This window comes from Pagrus major, chromosome 7 (assembly GCF_040436345.1).
Source record: "Pagrus major chromosome 7, Pma_NU_1.0".
NCBI classification, from domain to species: domain Eukaryota; kingdom Metazoa; phylum Chordata; class Actinopteri; order Spariformes; family Sparidae; genus Pagrus; species Pagrus major.
This window is the reverse complement of record NC_133221.1, coordinates 33,866,589-33,885,472: the sequence shown is the minus strand read 5'-3', so window position 1 is coordinate 33,885,472 and position 18,884 is coordinate 33,866,589. Positions and strand designations below refer to the sequence as shown.

Sequence of the window (18,884 nt, the reverse complement as noted above, 5' to 3'; positions counted from 1 at the left end):
TTGAGAGAATGCCAAGAGTGTGCAAAGCTGTCATCAAAACAAAAGGTGGCTACTTTGAAGAATATAAAATAAAAAAACATTCTGGTTTGTTTAACACTTTTTTGTTTACTACATAATTCCATGTGTTCCTTCATAGTTTGGATGTCTTCAGTATTGATCTACAATGTAGAAAATAATACAAAATAAAGAAAAACCATTGAATGAGAAGGTGTGTCCAAACTTTTGACTGGTAATGTGTATACATATACAAAAGTTTCTGGACGTTCATAACAGAAACTACAATTCTCATCAATGTCCCTCTTAAATCTTTTTTTAAAGAGTTTTTAAGGTTTTTATGAGTTTCAAACAAATTTACTCAACTAATTTTGATTTCCTTCCTTTATTGGTGATTAAGAATAGATTAGGTAGACACCAGACATTGAAACAAAGCTTCTTTTCTTGAGAACTTGAGCAGCTGTTTTCATTGCTGCCACAGATAATTCCGACTATTCAGCCGCAACCTTACATTTAGATCATGATTAGCATCTCTAACAGCAAAACACAGATAACTGATGCTGAAAGGAATTTAAAAGACCTTATGAATCAAATTTTATTACACACCCTTGTCATCCGTCTGGGAGGGTATCGTTGTTTAAAAATGTCATTTCCTGGGGGACACTGACTGTAAGCAAATATTACATGTAAATGTGTTCAGAACCGGACTCCTATCAAACGTGTGAAGTTTGGTGCAGATTGAAATCGCAAAGTTGTTCGGATTGCCCCGACAAAACTTGAAATCAATCTGGTCAAAGCTGTAGGACTGGTTTGTTTAAGTACAACACCACCACCTACCACGTTTGAATTTTGTGCAAAGTTTATGAATTTTTGAGAATGTTTAGGCCCTCAAACAGCGATTTACTTTAGGCGTGGAAAGAATAATTAACAATTAATACATTTTAATGACACAAAGCAGACTCTCTTCAAAAGGTGTTTCTGTTTAAATCTTATTTAGAAATTACATTACTGAAAATACTGAAAATGAGGAAATAAGGACATTCATAAGGGCAGTAATATTTTGTGTAATGGAAACAAGAGTTCAATCACTGCAGATTTAATTCCTGATTCAGAAATATTCAAACTGCTGTTTAACAAATCATTGTCCACATAATATTTACATCATTTATTCTATCATAGTGAAATTCAACAATCAATGAAATACAGCAAACCGATGTTAGACAAACTATTCCCCTCTTCCACCTGTGGGCATAGCAATCTTGTTTCGGTCGTAGTAGTCCTCCCCTATGAGAGGAAGACCTTCCTTCTCTCTCTGCTGGATCACACGCTCTGCCTCCCTTCTGGCCCACTGCCGCATGCTGGAACACACACACGCACACGCACGTACACACACAAACACAAGAAGAAATAGACAGAGAGAGAAGAATTGAGTTAGAATAGGAAAATTCTCATAACCGACAGTTGGACAAGTGTTTACACTGCACATGGCTAATATTTTTTTTATCAGTACTTAATTTTGGTAAAGTAATTCAAGTCTGCTTTTAAAAACTTTAGTCAGACAATGTGGTTAAGTATTTTCTGTATAAAGAAAATATCAAAAAGGAGAGACTTTAAAACCACGGCTTAGCAGAACTATTACAATGGCATCAATCAAAATGTCTTGGCCACTGTCATCTCATCTTGGACAGCAGATGTGAATAGATGAAGAACTGAGAACTCACCCATGATCTGGTAAATAGTGGATAAATGTTCCTCCGATGACAAGGGCCACTGAGACGCCAAAGAAGAAGCCAACCTTCATGTTCCACTCATCCACCACAGGGTCACTGGAGAAGCCATGGTAGTCTGGATTCTGACAAAACAAAAAGGCATCCAATACAGTACAGACTTTGTAACTGATTTCACTCATATTTGGTGCCACCTTGGATCAAGATGGGACAGGAATATTCATATTCATTGATATTAAACTTCAGACACTCTCTCCTGTGGGTTGTTGCATTCTGCTTCCTTCTCCCGATGTTCCCATTGGAAGGAAATAATTAATTATTGCATAAGTAGTAATTTTTTGTACTCTGATGCACCTATAAGATACCCCAAATAACGGTAATATAACGGCCACTTGAAGTGACAGATCAATCTAACAAAGATCATCTGTGTCTTACCACAGCGTGAAAGGTGATTTTAAGTTGTTAGTCAATCGTAACACATCTGTAAATTAGCCTGGTGCAGGTAGTAGGTCTGTGTGAGAGAAGCAGTAGTGAGGCCTGCCAGCACTGTGATGGAATACACTGGTCTAAACTCAATGTCTGGACTTCGCCACAGTTACAGACCATAAAATTCTTAGATATATTGATATTTTTAGGCCATATCGAGATTGAAAACTCAGTATCTCAGTATCTACTCAAAAGCACTTCATAAACGCTTAGCCTGGGCGACAAAGCCCAATATTACTATGTACCTCATTATTGGTATTGTGTTAATACTGTAGAAATGACTTTTGGTATTTTTACAAAATAATAACAATATTTAGTACAATAATAAGTAATATGGATATAATGACTAAGCCAGTGGGACAAGTGGGTAGAACAGGTAGAACAGTCTGGTAAGTTCACAAGATGACAACACTTCACTGTAATGCAGCTTTTAAAACCAGTAAAAGACAACACTTATCAGCCATATATAACCATATTCACAATCTAAGATGATATATAGTCACATATCTCAATACAGATATAATATCGTGGTGACAGAATCAAACAACATTGTAACTGCTGCCAACTGTACCTGAACTACATTGTGACAAGAGGGTGAATGCTATTGTGGCCAATGTCATGTTTGTAAGTTTGTTTAGTATTGTGATTAAATTGATGGTTTTTGTTATACTAAAAGAGTACCGTTATGTGTCAGGTCCAAACGGGGTTCAGCTCTTTTGGACTGGACAAGAAGAGAGTGTATTATTAATTTAAATCCATTTAGTAATCTTTAATATAATTGTATTAGCAAATAGAACGGTAATGACAACAAACACTACATACAAAAATAGATGACACAAGGGGATCAGAGCAAAGACAGAAATCATAGATCAGTAAATGGTACAAAGGCCCAATGTAATTTAGTAAATGTGTAATAATCCAAAGAGACATCCACAGTGAGGTAAACCAACGCTGCGGCACTTGTCAGTAGCCTAAGTTGATTGTAGCGCTGCAGCTACTGTAAGCTAACTAGCGTTAGCTGATACCGTCCACTGCGTCTGTAATGTTACTCTGAAACAGTGCCTTTTAGAGCATGTTTTGATGAATTCGTTGGATTACCACTGGCTGCATGTCTGTGTATGTGACATGAACCTGACGTTTGTTCGGTTTGTTAACGTTCATGAGGACTAGCATGGGGAGGAACTCACCTTGACATACTTGCTGACCTCACCGTGTCCAGCATTCTCCGCTGCGGGGTGCAACTCCGTCACAGCGGCCGAACCAGCGGTACCGGTCGGTTTTGACTGAGAGACGAACCGGGCCGGTGGATGAGATAGTAATCGGGGCAAAGCGGGCCCGAGCCGTGACAGTCGGGTCAACATTTTGCCAGTTTCTGAAGGATACCGTTGACCCGGAAGCGATATTTTTTTCCCCCAGGACGGTAGGGGAAGGTACCGCCTTTTTCGCCTCTGATTGGCTAGAAGGGCTCTCCTCCGATTGGTTATTTGATTTGGCCGTGAACGTCATCTCACGTTCATGGCAGGCTGCAGGCTGTGTGCTAGTCTGTTTTGATCGTCTTGACAACAGAAGTAACAAACAAAAAGTCGATCCAACAGTGGGATAAGTGTGTGCCGTCCGTCAGATTTATATTCATTACATTAATTAATTTCATAGCGTGTTTAGATCGTGTTTAGATCAGACCTAGATGTTTGAGGGAGTTCTGTGATGAACATGTGAACTTGGGAGTATAAATCTGACCAGCCTACGTTTACAGTACATTAGCAGACTTATGTATTACAGTACTTTTTCCCAGCTGTGTGCAGTGCAGGTCAGTCCCTATTCTAGACTAATGGAAACTAGTGATACATCATCATGGTCAGCTTTGACTTAAGGTCCATTAAATAATACACACAATTACACAGAGGAAACTAGGTATGGAAAGCAGTGAGACATGTAATGACTATTGTACACTGCAGTGGAGTAATATTGACAGCAACCTCTAACAATTACGCTCCAAGTTATCCCAACCAGCAAACAGGCTCAGAACAGCAGCACAATTAACAGAACAGTCAACACAGAGTTCATTTAGGCATCCTGAGGTGATATGTGTTAGTCCTAACTTGCATCCTGCCTGCTTAACAGAAACTATTTAATGAAACTATGACGTCCAAATTATTACCAAAGTAAAGGCATGATCATTTTTAATAGGTTACCACAAACACACCACAAACAAGCATAGTAGTCATTTCAAGGCAAGTAATTAACAATATTAGTGCATCAACATTAACTGCATGTTAAACATTACTAGTAATTATTGTGTGTGTGTGTGTGTGTGTGTGTGTGTGTGTGTGTGTGTGTGTGTGTGTGTGTGTGTGAGTATTATGTTAAAGTTCCAGCTGTGTCAGTGTCAGCCATTAGAAGAGCAGTGAAAAACTGGGTGAAAATTGAGAAATAACACAAATAAACGGATGGATAACAGTGTTGCATTCCTCTGGCAAGCACACTTTACACTTAACATTAACACACTTAACATTAATATTTTATTTCTTGCTGTGTTGGCCACCTAGGGACACACCAGCAGAGACACACTGGGCAAGGGAGTGTGGTGCCGGTGACGTTTCACGGCCAAATCAAATAACCAATCGGAGGAGAGCCCTTCTAGCCAATCAGAGGCGAAAAAGGCGGTACCTCTATGGTACCTTCCCCTTCCATCCTGGGAAAAAAAATATCGCGACCCGGAATAGGAAACAGGAGCTTTCATTCTACTTCTTCTTTACTTCGTAGAGATTAAAGCGCTCATTACCGCCACCAAGAAGTGGTCATGTGTAGTGCATCATCAAGATTCTGCTGTAGATGTGGGCAAGCTGCAAACACTGTACACAAGCAGGAACACTAACATTAATTAAGGCTGCAGAGCCTCTGTAGGAAGACATAACATGTCCATAGTCAAGCTACGTTTTCTGGGTGCTAACTTTTTTCTATGCCATCTTCATAGTTTGCTGTATATGTGGTCAAAGTCTACATATTAAGTCTTTTCAGGATGTCACTGTCATCCTTGGTGCTTGGTAAATTACTGAATTATGTTCCTGGACTAAAACTTTGTACTTACACAAGACCAGACAAGACAAAGTGTTCATCTGTTGTAACGCACGTGTAGCAGTTTAAATCATCTTATGTGTTGGGACTACATCTATCGGCAACAAAGACAGCAGCAAATATTTACGATGAAATTACACATTTAGACCTCAAGGATGATATTTGGTGAGTAACATATCACTGAACATAACTTTTGGTTAATGAGTTTGGTGTTCCCTAGATGTTGTCGTTGTAGCCTACCATGAGATCAGTATTCCCCCTTGACAATTTGGTCCATGGCAATACACTGTCTCTAAAAAAAAGAGGGGAAAAAAGGCTGTGTTGTAACATATTTCTGTTTGGTCTGCAGATGATGAATCACCGATGAAACCAATGTTTTGGTGAGCCCTGATCTAATCTTCTTGTGCCCCCTACAGGCCAACATTTCCCCACAATAAATATCAAAATATGAATAACAAATGAATGAACGAATGAATAAATAAATGAAAGAGAAAACTGTCATGACATTTACTGAACACATTCATGCCCCAAAGAGAATGGTCCCTTTAGATTTCCACGACCCCAATGGCCCTTCATCTTGCACCACCCTCAAGACAAACCACATTTTCAGCTTCACCACTTGTGAGAACAGCAGAATCATTAGTAGGTTTATTCATTCTTCCATTGAGACACATTTATATTGTGAGATGTAGTGAACACTGCAGCCGCTATAGCATGGGCACCCAAACTTTATCCCTTGGAGGGCCAAAACTGAAACTTAATGGTGGACCACAGGCCAAAAGCAAACACCTATTGTAAGCTTAAGCTATTGATCCATTTTCTAAGTCTGGTCTAAAATGATTTCTCACCTATGTGTATGACTTAATAACAGGGTGAAAATGTTCTGCCAGAATAATCTAAGTTAGTTAAGTAGGCTTCCATAGTACCAGGACCCCAAGTTAAATTATTTGAGCTGACTTCCTGCACAAAGTGTCTCTCTGCCCACCATGCTTAGATTATGAAAAATACATTTTATTTTATAATAAATTAAATTTTAAAGTCACAAAAAATAAAATTATATTTTTTTAAATACATGCTTAATTAATTTTTATTATATTTTTGCTAGAAACATCTGGCAAATCTCAGGGCGGGCCAACTTTGGCCTGCGGGCTCCACTTTGGGCAGCCTATTTTAGAGCTTTGACTGAACAGCGGCTGCTGCGGCTTCAAGTGATAATTATTCAATTGTAAAGGGATCGAAGCAATAAGTCAATGTTGGCAAACTGGCTCAGTAATGTCTGCTACACAGCGATATCTATCTTTACCTACAGGTCAGACGGTAGCAAAACGCCTGCATGTACTGAACTGAACAAGATTGTGTTTTAATATCTCGGCCAAAGAGGTTATGTTTTCACCTGTGTCCGTTTCTTTGTTGGTTTGTCAGCAGGATTAGACAAAAACTATTTAACCGAGTTCCACAAAACTTAAATGGAGAATGGGTCTCAGCCCAGAATAGACCCCATTAACCCCCTAACCCTTTTTAATTCTGGATCTTTTAATTCTGTTTCTCAGAGAATAATGCATGGATCTGGATGAAATAAATGAGGTATATTTAAGTGGCTGATATCTATGAGTGAGTGCAATTTGATGCGGATCCTCATAAAGATCTGGATCTAGCAGATTTGAATGTTTTCATAGAGGGTAGTCTATAACCTATGCAGTAACAAATGGGGATAGAAACCCACAAATGTGCAGCTGAAATAACGGGAACTCGATTAAACTTGATTAAATTAAAGGAGACTGTTGGACAGGGCAGAGGTATGCACTCTACTGAGTGCCACTCTAGTTACTGATGGATTAAACTGTTTTGTGGTGATTCTTCTCTCATGTTACATTGTTTCACTTGAAGTCTTGTTGGTGAGTGTAACAGTAAGTCTAGTGTAAGTCAAACAAAGCAAACATTTCTACAATTTCAGCTCTATATGATTTAGCTGATGTGTCATCTCATGACTACTGCAATCACCCAAGAATTCTAGGTGTTTTCACAAAATAGGTGATATCACAATCCAAATAACACACTTTTGTCAATTAAAAAATCACAACAATCCTTCACCCAATCAGTTGCATTGATTATTTATTTGTGTTCAATATACAATCAGTAACATTGTTGAGTGTTTTATGATTAAAAAGTTTAACTTTTGTGCACATATATAATTTAATGAGATAAACAAATCTTTTTTTTTTATTTTTTTTTTTACAAATGCACATATTGCCAGCTCATAGTCCAGCTAGCCCAGTTACTTCAGTTCTTTTTAAATATGCTATTAAATACTGATATACAAAAGGAGGCAAAACCAAATGTAAGAGTACTAACCACAAGAATCACAAGGGTCCTTCTATAGACAAGAGTTTCTTCAGTTTCTGTTTTAAACAGACGCACTTGTCAAAAAGGGATTTCTCTACTGGAGGTGGAGCATCACACTTCTGCTTTACAGACTATGGAGAATATTTTATATAGGCCACTCAAAAACAAAGAATAATGGTAAATAATGCCAAGAAAACAAAGAAACTGGACAATTTTAAGATGCCCCCCTGACTTTGTCCAGAGGCCTGTACTACAAAGCCCGATTTGTGGTTAACTCTGGGTTGTCAGGGTTACAGCAGTAGTTCACTTCTAACCTGTGTCACTCACGCATGGTAACTTATGCTACACACCTAACTAGAGGCCTGTACTATGAAGCCATCTCAACATACCAAGGAACTATCTTTTCGATATCTGGCTTTACACACCCTAACAACTGCAACCTTGCTAAGTAGTCACATGACACTGGTTATGTACGGAAGAGGATTAGTGCCACTGTGAAAAATGTATTTGAGCTCTGACTTTTTTCAAACAATTTTGCATTTAAAGTATGAATTCTGCATTCAAAGACATGAATGATGACACAAATCCGACTTTTCTCACAATTCTGAGTTTAAAGTCAGAACTTAAAAATTTCAAAGTGGCCCCAATACTCTTCTGTAGTTATCAACCTGTGTGGCCAAGTTTTCCACATTAAGCCATGGGCGCGCTCTGATAAAAGGGGATGTGTTTGCAGCACGTGATCAATATGTTGACTTGTCAAGTTGATAACCACTGTCATGTGACCACTGAGTGTGATTGTGGTGGTTAGAAACATTAACATGAACTGGGAGAAAATGTGATGATTTGGGTTCACTGTCTAGGAAGTGTATTTCTTAGGATTTATGAACACACAAGGCTAAACTTGACAAATGATTTCCCTTTCTCTCCGCAGTTCTGTACCCATTCATACACAGTGCTTCACCTACACTAATTCAAACCATATCGGCACTGTCATAACTTGAAAACAAACTAACACACAAACAAAAATGAATGTTATGGTCCCACATTAGCATAATCTTGCTGACTGGTTCATTTCTTGTGTTAGATTTGAGATTTCTATGTTTTTTTTTAACCTTAGCGCTTCAGCCCTTTCAATTAACAACATCTGTCCAATGATGATTTAAGTCAAATATCACTCAGCCATATGACTGGCTTTAAATTCAGCATGTATGATGACACAATGTAGACACATTAAGAGCACAAAAGAAATTATAAATCAAGGCTATTGATTCAAACAAGTGAGGCACTTCTCTGCTAAAATGTATAATATTTTTGCCATTGGCCTTGTCAAGTCACATCACTTCCTATTCCACTTTATAATTTCTATCACACTGAAGAATGATGGAGATACTCATTATACAATACACGTTTCTAACGCTTTGAAAAACGTCTGAATGGGTTAGAACCTGATGTTCTCTCATCAGCAACCACACAAAGCAAATATAAAGACTGCCAATATGTGATACCTGCAACTGTGCATTAAATTGGCCTGGATTAGGCATATATTTCCATGGTTTCTTTGAAATCATAATACATAAAACAGAGCAAAGAGGCTTGGGAAAGCTGCAATACCCAAAGAGCTAAAATGATACTTAATGACCCACCACAGCATTAAATAATGAACAGTACTTAATGACTACTGTTGTAATTTGAATGTATGAGTCCAGCACATACAGTTCATCAACAGAATGGTATTGCACAATGCAAATCAACACCAAACTGATCTCTACAGTACAGCATCCATGTATCTTCATAATATGTAACGTGGTGAGATGACACAACTCCCTGTGATGTCATCAATACAAAAATGACAGAGATCCTTGTACCAATAATCAGGTTTGAGACTTTTTCATGAAATATCCTCATCTGTTCATCAGGTGTCAGACTGACAGAAACTATTAGCAGTCCTCAACTATGATTGGCTGAATCATATTCAAAGCTGTAAAAAAAATAAACAAAACAAACAAAATCATTTCCCTGTGTCTGTTTAAGAATGATTTAGCTAACATGTCACTGATACATACTCATTGCCTAGACCTTAAATCTCTCATATTGGTCGTTTGAATGTAGCGTAAAACCTCTATCTGCCTCACCTAACCTATACTGCACTTGGGGAAACAATAAAATCATGTAACCACTTTTTCACAATAGCAATAAGCCAACTGCACAACAATAATCATTTAGGAACTTTTGTTTTACAGAATAAGAAGGTTTTTAAGGTCAAGGCAACAAGATGACAGGATAAAAAAAGACAATTCATTTTGGCCCATCTACAGCTCAAAGGTGTAATTTGTAAGAAATGGACAGAATTTCAAGGTAGCTCCAAAACAAGGCAGCATAACTGCTAATCACTACTCACAATAATCTTTGTTGTAGCTATCTTTGGCTGTAGCAACTAGCTGCTGTTAGAACATAGCTCAGTTAGCAGTGGAGCTACTTAAGTGGCCATATTATCTGATGGGGGTCTACATGCATGGCGACGTTGGATCACAGCGGAAATCACCGCAGGCACAGTGCTCAGCTCTACTGGACTCAGCTGAATCCCAGTGAACAGGGCTGATACAGTACAGAGGTGATTTACAATGGCTCTGACCAGTAATATGACTACAGTGACAAGAAGACATGGCAGGCAGGTACAGGAGAGGCAAGAAGCATCAAAAATGGCTTGTAGAGCCAGAATATTTTCATATCTTGCTCTATGAATTGAGGATTTATTTCCACACAAACCAAGACCGTTTTGGTGAGTTTTATTTTGTTGATGTTGCGTTTGAATGAAGTGTGTTTTGTGATGAGTTAACGAGGCAATTAAACTTGTCTCAGTTCAGTAAAAGAGAGAAACTTAAATTCAGGTGTACTGTTGAATTTTCTGATTAGTAAGAAAAATAGATGTAAAAATATTTCCTTTATTGACATTTTGTGAGTTTATTCTGTTTACTTGTTAGACTATGGTAGCAAATTAACCACTGTATACATCTCCCAGGTAAAACTATGGGGGCATCAGACTATCGCCTCCTGAGGTACAAACTGATATTACAAGACAGGACAAGCCGGGGCTAACTGGTTAGCATGCTAACTTCAGTAGACATCACTGCAACACAGTTGCGTTTTTTTATTCTGGGTATATTGTACATATTGTCCCTTTAATCGAATTTGTATGAAACAGTGCCATATCTAAAATTCACTTTGTGTTCTGTCTGAACAAACTTCTAAGGAGCACCCTGGCAGAAGTTTTTTAAGCACAACAGTATGTAAATTTATGGTGGATTTACCCTTTGAGGTTAATGGTGACAATACAGGTCATAAGGTTAGATAAGTACAATATAGCCGTTTTTCCACCAGCACCTTCCTGGAATGCTGCTTCATAATGAAAGCTTTTCAATGACTTAATAACAGGGGCTTTTATTATGAAGACGTTATTGGAAATGAAACGTGTTGGAACTGAAATAGTGGAGCCACTTTGTTAGTGGTGACCTTTTGATAGTAGTGCGGGGACCAAGACAAGCGCATCATTGGTTTAAGACAGCTTCAAGCAGGTAGCTCAGCTGTGGTGGGAATGCAAATGCCTGCCATGTAGGGCTGCTGCGCCGAGTAAACCGAGTAGAGCCAGGCCGGCAGATGTAATCGAAAAATGGCATATGTGTGCTGGCTTTGTTTTGTTTCGTTTTGTTGCAGACTGAGAGACTTCAATTTTGGTTAACAAGTCTTGTTTCTGTAAAAGTCCTTTGAAACATGCTTTATGAACAAGAGTTTGTATTTTTCCTCATGTTTCCAACTTATGTAACTCGAGTGCTTTAATTAAGACACGTTTGTGGCTTACTGGACATAACATGAACTTGTAAACAAAGTTAATAAAGGGGCAACACAGGCTAAATGCACCAAGTGACTTAAATTTTGTTGCTTCAGGCAAAAATAATAAAACAAAAAAACTCCTGAATCACAGGGTTTAACATTTCACTCATCTCGCCTCTTCAAGGACAGACAACAAAAAGGCTTAACTTGAAAGGTTGATGAAAAAAAGTAAATATTACAAAGACAGGCATAATGTATTCAAGCATACACAGAATGATGAGATTATCAACAGCCCGGTTCAATGTGGGAAGCCATCTAAAAAAGACTGACACCTCCAATGGGCCAAAGTCTACTGAGGAGTTCACTGAGGATTGGAAGCCAATGATGCATGATGTAATCAGGAAGTGGGAGAAAGGGAAATTTGAGCTGATGGAGAGGGAATGGTAGATGCAAGGTTATAGGTTGAGTATCGAGATGATGACTGAGGCGATGCTAAAGGGCTGTAAATGGGCCTGGCAGAGATGGTTGAAGAAGGGGAGGGTTGAGCAGCAGTAGCTGTTGTCGGGGAGTCCGAGCTAACCTCATCCCCTTCTTCTGAATCCCATACTTCACTCTGCAAGTAGTCTGCAAATAAGGCCTTGGCTCGCTGCAGCACCCTGCTCAGATTGTGGCGCCGCACAAGGCGATCAAAGTGCATGGCTAGCTCATTGTAATCCAAGCTGTTCTTGATGATGTGGTCTCGGTGCTCAAGCAGGATTGACAGGCACAAGAACAGCATGAAGGGATTGCCTTTGCCAAACTCTTGAGGAGGTGGCAGGGAACACGGTTTGATGCTGGCAGTCTCAGTCTTCGAAGAAGTGGGCGTGTTGTTTCCAGGTGAAGGGAGATTGTTGGAGGATGATCTGCTGACAGACTGTGAGTGGCCTTTTCCAAAGGACAAAATGGGTGAGGACAGCAGGGATCGGCTCTGAGTGTGGGAAGGAGACGCAACAGATGTTTTTACAGTGAGGGTCGTGGGCGAGTTGATTTCCGTACTGCTGAGCACCTGGGCAGACGAGGTCAATACCCTTGGAACAGTTCTTGAAAAGGCCTCTCTTCCACTGGTTGTGGATGGGGATTTAGGAGAAGAGTCTGGAGAAGCACCTGGCCAACTGGAGGGTGAAGCTGAAGATGTGGGAGAGACAGATGGTCCTGTTTTCCAGATTGGGAGGCCACTAGGAACGAGAAGAGGGGATGACACTGGAGACAAACCATTGTCACAGTTTTGTATGAGAGGTGTTCTCTCTCCTTGGTCATCCTCACTGTCAACTGTGGACTGGCGTGTTGGGATGCTCGTTAATGACTTTGAAGCCACGAAGCCCTGTGGCTGCTCAGCATCCTCCATATCAAAACTATCTCCATTTCGGGCAGAATAGTATTTAAACTCTCCAAAACTAGTTTGCCTCTCAAAAGGAGGAGCTAGCAAATCTGCCGTTTCCAGGGTCACTTGAGGAATATCAGAATCACTTCCCTCACTTCCATTTCCAATGCCTCCATCCTTTTCTTCTATGGCAGCATTCCTGCTCATATCTGATTCTTCTCTTGAAGGCCTCAGCATATGTCGCCTACGCTGCTTTTCTTTTTGTTCCTTGTCATCTCTGAGGCAATTCTCAACTGTCTTGTCCTCATCTCTGCAGGACAGTGTTTCATCGGTCTCTAGTGCTGGTCCCAGAAGCTCCACTTCGGTTTCAGGAGGATCCGGGGGCAGGGAGCTCCAAGTAACCTCCAACATCCTCAAAGCATCATCAAATGCAAATTCTCGCTTGAGCTCCAGAAGCAGCCAACGGTAACAGAAGAAGAGGTCGTCAGCTCCTCGAGACACCAGATAAGAATAAAATTCAGGATCCGAGTACTGCAGAAGGACCTTTAGATGCTGGAACTTGATAGACATGAGCTGCCCATCTGGCCTGAAGTTCCCCTCCAAACGCTTCATAATGCCACAAAAGCAAATGAAGGCATGGGCTTCATTGTCCATTACTGCAAGTATAGGGGAAGCGATATCACTCATGCCTTGACAGTACGATATCTGAAAAACAAAACATCCACAGTGAAATGTTACAGGAGTCTACAGTTTACAAAGAAGAATGGAATTCTAAATCATGTAATGATATAAGCATGCTTTAATGAATAAAAACAGCTTGCAGATTTCAGAAAAATTCGGCCTGAGCAGCCTCATCAGCCCTTTTCAGACAGAAATTCTGCAATAGTGCCGCAATGAAGGAGCGCCTCTACACCACCTTTGTTTTGTCACACTGATGCAAGCAGGTGTGTTGTGGAACCACCATAATGTTGAGATCTGTAATTTTTTGCCGTGTTTTCACCCAGTTTCAACCTGTAAATCTAAAAATTTCTCAGCAATCTGTATATAATTATATGGATGCTGTTTGGATATTGTGTTATGTATCGAGATCCTGACCCACTGTGCATCATGGACATCAACAAAGATAGTTTTTTGCTCATAATCACATCACATAATCACCATCAGTAAATCAGAGGCAGAATGAAACTGTCCCCCCATTCCGCTGCTGTAACTTTTATACAGAGAGCGAGGCGGAATAATGGCGCAATATTCCCACCTGAAAATGCAAGGGCTGAAAGGGGCTATTTACCCACTGATTTTTCTGCATATAACCTTATTTATTTCCTCTTGTGCTTGAGAATGCTCGTACGTTTGAAACCAAACAACAAACCCCTAGTGGTACATAGGTATAATCAGGGGCAAACCAATTCCTAAATTACAGATACACAAACCCACTGTCAACAAGATCATATTGAATAGACTGTAAAGTATTGTGACTGAATACGTGAATTTCAGTTTTTATTAGGAAAATAAAATAGATGTATTAATACAATCAAACAAAAAAATTACTTCAGAGTATTATAATGCAATTAAGTCATTGTTTTTGTCTAATTTCTCTAGTTCAGCACCACTGATAACGTCTAAATAAGGCCAGGTTCTCACTACAGGAGTTCTAAAATCCAAAATCGGGTTACATCACACACAACAAGAAACTTCACAGATGTTCTCTCTAGCTTTAAACATGCACACGCGACTTTCAAGACTTGAAAATGATGGTGCTTCACACACTATGGAAAGACGCAGAGAGTTCTAGCGAACAATGAAAATTGTATTTTGTAATGCAGAAAGTTCAAGAAAATAAATAGCGATTTGGCTATTCTAAACAAAAGAACAAAAATAACTAGCTGTCATCAAAGAGAAGCAGCCACCCGGGCTGGCAGCCGGCAGCTAGGTTGCCATGACATAAACATTACGTAAACACATAAATGATAGCCTCTCACTGCATATTTTGGCATCTTGTATCTATGTTTGGCACAATATATCACTGTAAGAATTAACAACTAGCTGCTTGTTGCTCACTGGTGCTAACATTACTGCTTGTGCCAGCAGTTGGCAGCAGGTGTTTCATCTTAATATGGTTACAGATAATGTGTTCTTGTTGTACTTCAGTACAACTGTAAACAACTTTGCTGCTTAATTGGTGTCATCTTTAGTGAAGCACTTCCATACATGTTTAGCCGGTGGCTTTAGCTGCACATCAGCGGCCTCCGCTGCAGTAGCCGGCATTTTGTCCACGACTAGCTGATTGCTGCCTACAGCGCCAACTAGTGGCACAAACTACAGGATATTATTAAATTATTGTGTTAGAGAGAGCAATGCCGTACCTCCCGTGTTCTCATTGGGAGGCAGATGTAAACAAAATGGAGACTGTGGCGTAAAAACTTGCTGTAGTAACATTAACACTTTGCAGTGAGAGAAAAAGCAGAAGAAACAAGTCTGGATGTGAAAATGTTTGGGGAGACAGAGTAAACACAGGTTGTGTCTTCTTCAGCGAGAAGTGGAGGTGAGATTTTTTTAAGGTTTATCTGTCAACAGTAGCTAACCTTAGCCACAAGGGATAGAATGTTAACCATTGCTTGCTCCTGGTTATCTTTTGTATTGGCTATTGATTTCAAATCCTAGACATTTATTACGTTTGATATCATCAGGGGGGCCCAGATGAGTCGGCGGACAGTTCGGGAGGTTTACAACTGGATCTGTCCACCCCTCACATTACCAGACACCAGATGGTATGAACTTCGGTGCAGACCAAGCTCCCAAATCAGATTTCTCCTCTGACCTCTGTTGGGAGAGGCAAATTGGGCTAAAATCAGCCTGAATCTCCTGTGGTGTGATTCCGGCCCTAATGTAAGGGATCCAGAGAATCTGTTGAGTGAAAATCTGATATTGTGACAGCCCTAGTAGACAAACAGTTAACATCACAAGCCAACTGACTGAACATCTCTACAAACCTGTGGATGTGTGATGGCAAATGTAGTAAGCAGGTCTGTGAGGGCAGTCAAATGTGGACTGTCTTCTGAACCTGCGTAGTATGGATGAGCCCGGTCCGTCCTCAGGACATCTTTAAGAACATTCCCTCGGATAAATTCAAGGTCCTCGAGGCTGACCCGTGCTGTCCACTCTCTCTTCAGCTGGTCATACTCCCTTGTCTTCCTCTTCATGTAGTCCATTCTTTCCTGTCCACTCAGTCCATCAGGGTAGACGTTCAGGAGGTATCTCCAAACAACCTAATACAACAACATGCAATACACAAGTTAATCCTCAATTGATGAACAACAGCCATAAACATATACACATTATACAGTCAACTCTATTTATTTGGCAGTCTGCCGAGGCTGGGACTTGGACAGAATTAAACAGGTGCTACACCTTGCGCAGTGATGGCTCCACACCACCATGGTAGATCCGCAGTCTGAGCTCCTCAGGTCGTGTTAACTGGCCCTGTCCGTTGAGGTAACTGTGAAACTCAGCGTCACTCAGAGGGGGTTTGAAAGGCTTGATCTCCTCCCCATAAGACCAGCTGAAGGCCTGCTGGACTCTGGACAGGGTACGGCCCACCTGAACACAAATGAAACAAGAGCATAAGCAAAGACAATGACTCATAGGATAGAAGAAGAAAGGAAGATTGGGGAAGCTGAATGAACCTGGGACAGTAGAGACTGGGTGAAGGGAAGAGCTGCAGATGCCAAAGACCTAGTCCTCTCTGCCAGAAGCTGCTCAGAGCCAATCACATCTTTGGGGCTTATGATGTCCCAGTCCTCCATAACAGGACCTGCAGTTAAACAAAAAGTAGTAGACTGAACAATCATATATCTTAGGTCTACTTTCTTTTTTACTTTGTACTTACAGCCGCCCTCCAGTCAGTGTTTCTTCCTGTCTAACGGTTTCTTTCTCAAAGAGAGAATGAGGTTGTGGTTAATAGGGATGTAACGATTCACTCAACTCACGATTCGATTCGATTCACGATTTTTTGTTCACGATTTGATTTTCTCACGATTTTTTTTTTATTATAAAAATGAGCTACAGACAAATTATGACCAAATAAAATGATCTTTTATTCGTAGCAAAAACATCTTAGAGGTGCTTTCTTTATAGAAACTCTGTAAAACAGTTTGTGTCCTCTTATAAAAAGTGCAACTTGCATGGTCATCTTAAACAATATCTCCTTTCTTTGGAAACAATCTCACAAATAAACTGAAACACTTGATGTGCGGTGCCAGCCCGGCTTCCCTCACTGCCACATCCATATTTCTCGCGTTGTCGGTGACTACTGCGATGCTTTGTTGTTGCCTTTCCAGCTGCCATTCCGCCACCGCCTCCTTTAGCACTTCGGCTATGTTAGCCCCTGTATGTGACTCCAAAAGAGGTCGCGTCTGAAGCACAAAGCCAGCCAACTCCCACTCGGCATTGATCACATGAGCAGTTATAGTGATATAACTCTGCGTGGCTCTAGATGTCCACCTGTCGGTTGTGATAGACACAGTATCAGCCTCCCGGAGAATCTCAACCACATTACCTCCTGGTAGAGTTTTGGCACCACCACCTGACTGAAGTGCTGTCGTGACGGGATGCGGTATCTTGGCTCTAGCGTGTTCATCAACAGCCGAAAGCCCTCGTTTTCAACAACGGAAAACGGCCTCAAATCTTTTCCAATAAAATAACCAATTGCCTTGGTGATTTCTTGCGCTCTTGCGTTGTGATGATGGAGAGGAGCTGCAAAACCTCCCGTCAGAGTGGTTTGCCCCCTCGGCAATTTTCGCTGAGGTGGCGTAACTTCACTTTGCTTCTCACTGTGGTGGCGGCTAATATGCTGCTGCATGTTGCTCGTGTTGCCGTTGTATGGTAGCAGTCTCCTGCAATATTTGCATGCTGTTTTGGTTTTGTCTGTCCATTTCTCACCGGTTGTCTTTGAGTATATGGGGAATCCGAAATGCTGCCACACAGGTGACTTAAGACCGTGCTGTGCATCCTCTATACTATGTCAAAGTCACTGCCTACTGTCGACATTTCTTCCCTTGTTCTGTGCCCGTACCTAGTCACATGACTTGACGTCTGACGTTGAACAAATGAGTCGCCAACCAGTGACTTTTTTAAAAAAGATAACGTGACCTTTTTTTTTTTAAAAAAAAAAAAAGAACTCTCCTATTTGCAAATCGATTCTTTTTTTCTGTCAACCGATGCGAATCGTCATGCATTTGAATCGATTTTTAATCGAGTCGCGATGCATCGTTACATCCCTAGTGGTTAATAGTCAGTAGCCATTACTAATGCAACCAAACTGTCATTCTAGCAAGATCAGCTTCACTAGCTTGGGGTCATTCCATGCCAACTCAACCAAAATCCAGAACCTTTCCCAATTCATGACATGGATTTTAATTAATGTTGTAACTTCCATTTAATTCATGAGACCTTGCAAAAACCAATTGCTGTACTCCAAATACTATTAAGTTACAATTTTTTTAAGTTTGGCCCTCTAAGCTAAATTTCAGCAGTTATGTGATTCCTTGTATGTGTATTGTATGTGAAATTTTTCCTGACATCCAAGTGACCATAGGGAAACTTGGCTACCCTCTTTCATTTAATAGTTGTTTCTGAATGGTTACAGTAATCAAATTAATAACAGGAAGTCTTTTTTTGTATTTATTTTTTGTCTCCACTAGTTTTCACTTTCTTGTGTAGTATTAATGTAGTTTTATCACACGTAGAAATTATTTGGTCCTGCAAAACTTGAGTGCCACAGATCTTGTTAAATATAGCTTTGGAGCTGAAAAACCCACTCTTTGGGTTATTTTGACGGTAGTGTTCCCCAGAAAGGATTATTTTAATTTCCTCGAAACTTTAATATATGAGTAAATGTTGATAAGATTATATAATGCTCCATCATTTATAATTTTTTGGAACTGGCCAATTTTTCACACTTTTTACCGGCTGTAATATCACATTCTCTGTTTGTATTTCATCAGTAGATATTTGTACAGCGTTTACTTCAAAGTTTTTTTTTCATCTGTCTGATACCTATTGAGCCTGTTTTT

The 18,884-nt window shown here is 40.1% G+C and overlaps 2 protein-coding genes across 2 annotated transcripts in view; both read right to left on the bottom strand.

The window, feature by feature from the left end:
- Positions 1-1,144: 1,144 nt before the first annotated feature.
- ndufb11 (NADH:ubiquinone oxidoreductase subunit B11) lies at positions 1,145-3,623 on the bottom strand. The gene is made up of 3 exons (XM_073470982.1): positions 3,395-3,623; positions 1,716-1,846; positions 1,145-1,352 (listed from the first exon to the last, which is right to left on the bottom strand). Exons 1-3 carry the CDS (start codon positions 3,566-3,568, stop codon positions 1,220-1,222), a joined length of 438 nt encoding a protein of 145 aa, XP_073327083.1. The 5' UTR covers positions 3,569-3,623; the 3' UTR covers positions 1,145-1,219.
- A 3,754-nt stretch (positions 3,624-7,377) lies between these two features.
- Positions 7,378-18,884, bottom strand: part of tbc1d25 (TBC1 domain family, member 25) — a 15,215-nt gene continuing 3,708 nt past the window's right edge. Inside the window, exons 4-7 of the mRNA XM_073469952.1 lie at positions 16,497-16,624; positions 16,222-16,410; positions 15,804-16,079; positions 7,378-13,518 (exon numbers count right to left, since the gene is read on the bottom strand). Coding sequence (XP_073326053.1) covers positions 11,851-13,518; positions 15,804-16,079; positions 16,222-16,410; positions 16,497-16,624 — 2,261 coding nt within the window. The 3' untranslated portion in view covers positions 7,378-11,850. The remainder of the gene's footprint in view (positions 13,519-15,803; positions 16,080-16,221; positions 16,411-16,496; positions 16,625-18,884) is intronic.

Excerpts from the sequence above, each read along its gene's own strand:
- ndufb11 (XM_073470982.1), bottom strand. The coding sequence starts at position 3,568 with ATGTTGACCCGACTGTCACGGCTCGGGCCCGCTTTGCCCCGATTACTA. Across the intron at positions 1,847-3,394 it reads AGGTCAGCAAGTATGTCAAG|AATCCAGACTACCATGGCTT; the intron begins GTGAGTTCCTCC and ends TTGTTTTGTCAG. Across the intron at positions 1,353-1,715 it reads CACTATTTACCAGATCATGG|CATGCGGCAGTGGGCCAGAA; the intron begins GTGAGTTCTCAG and ends TGTGTGTTCCAG.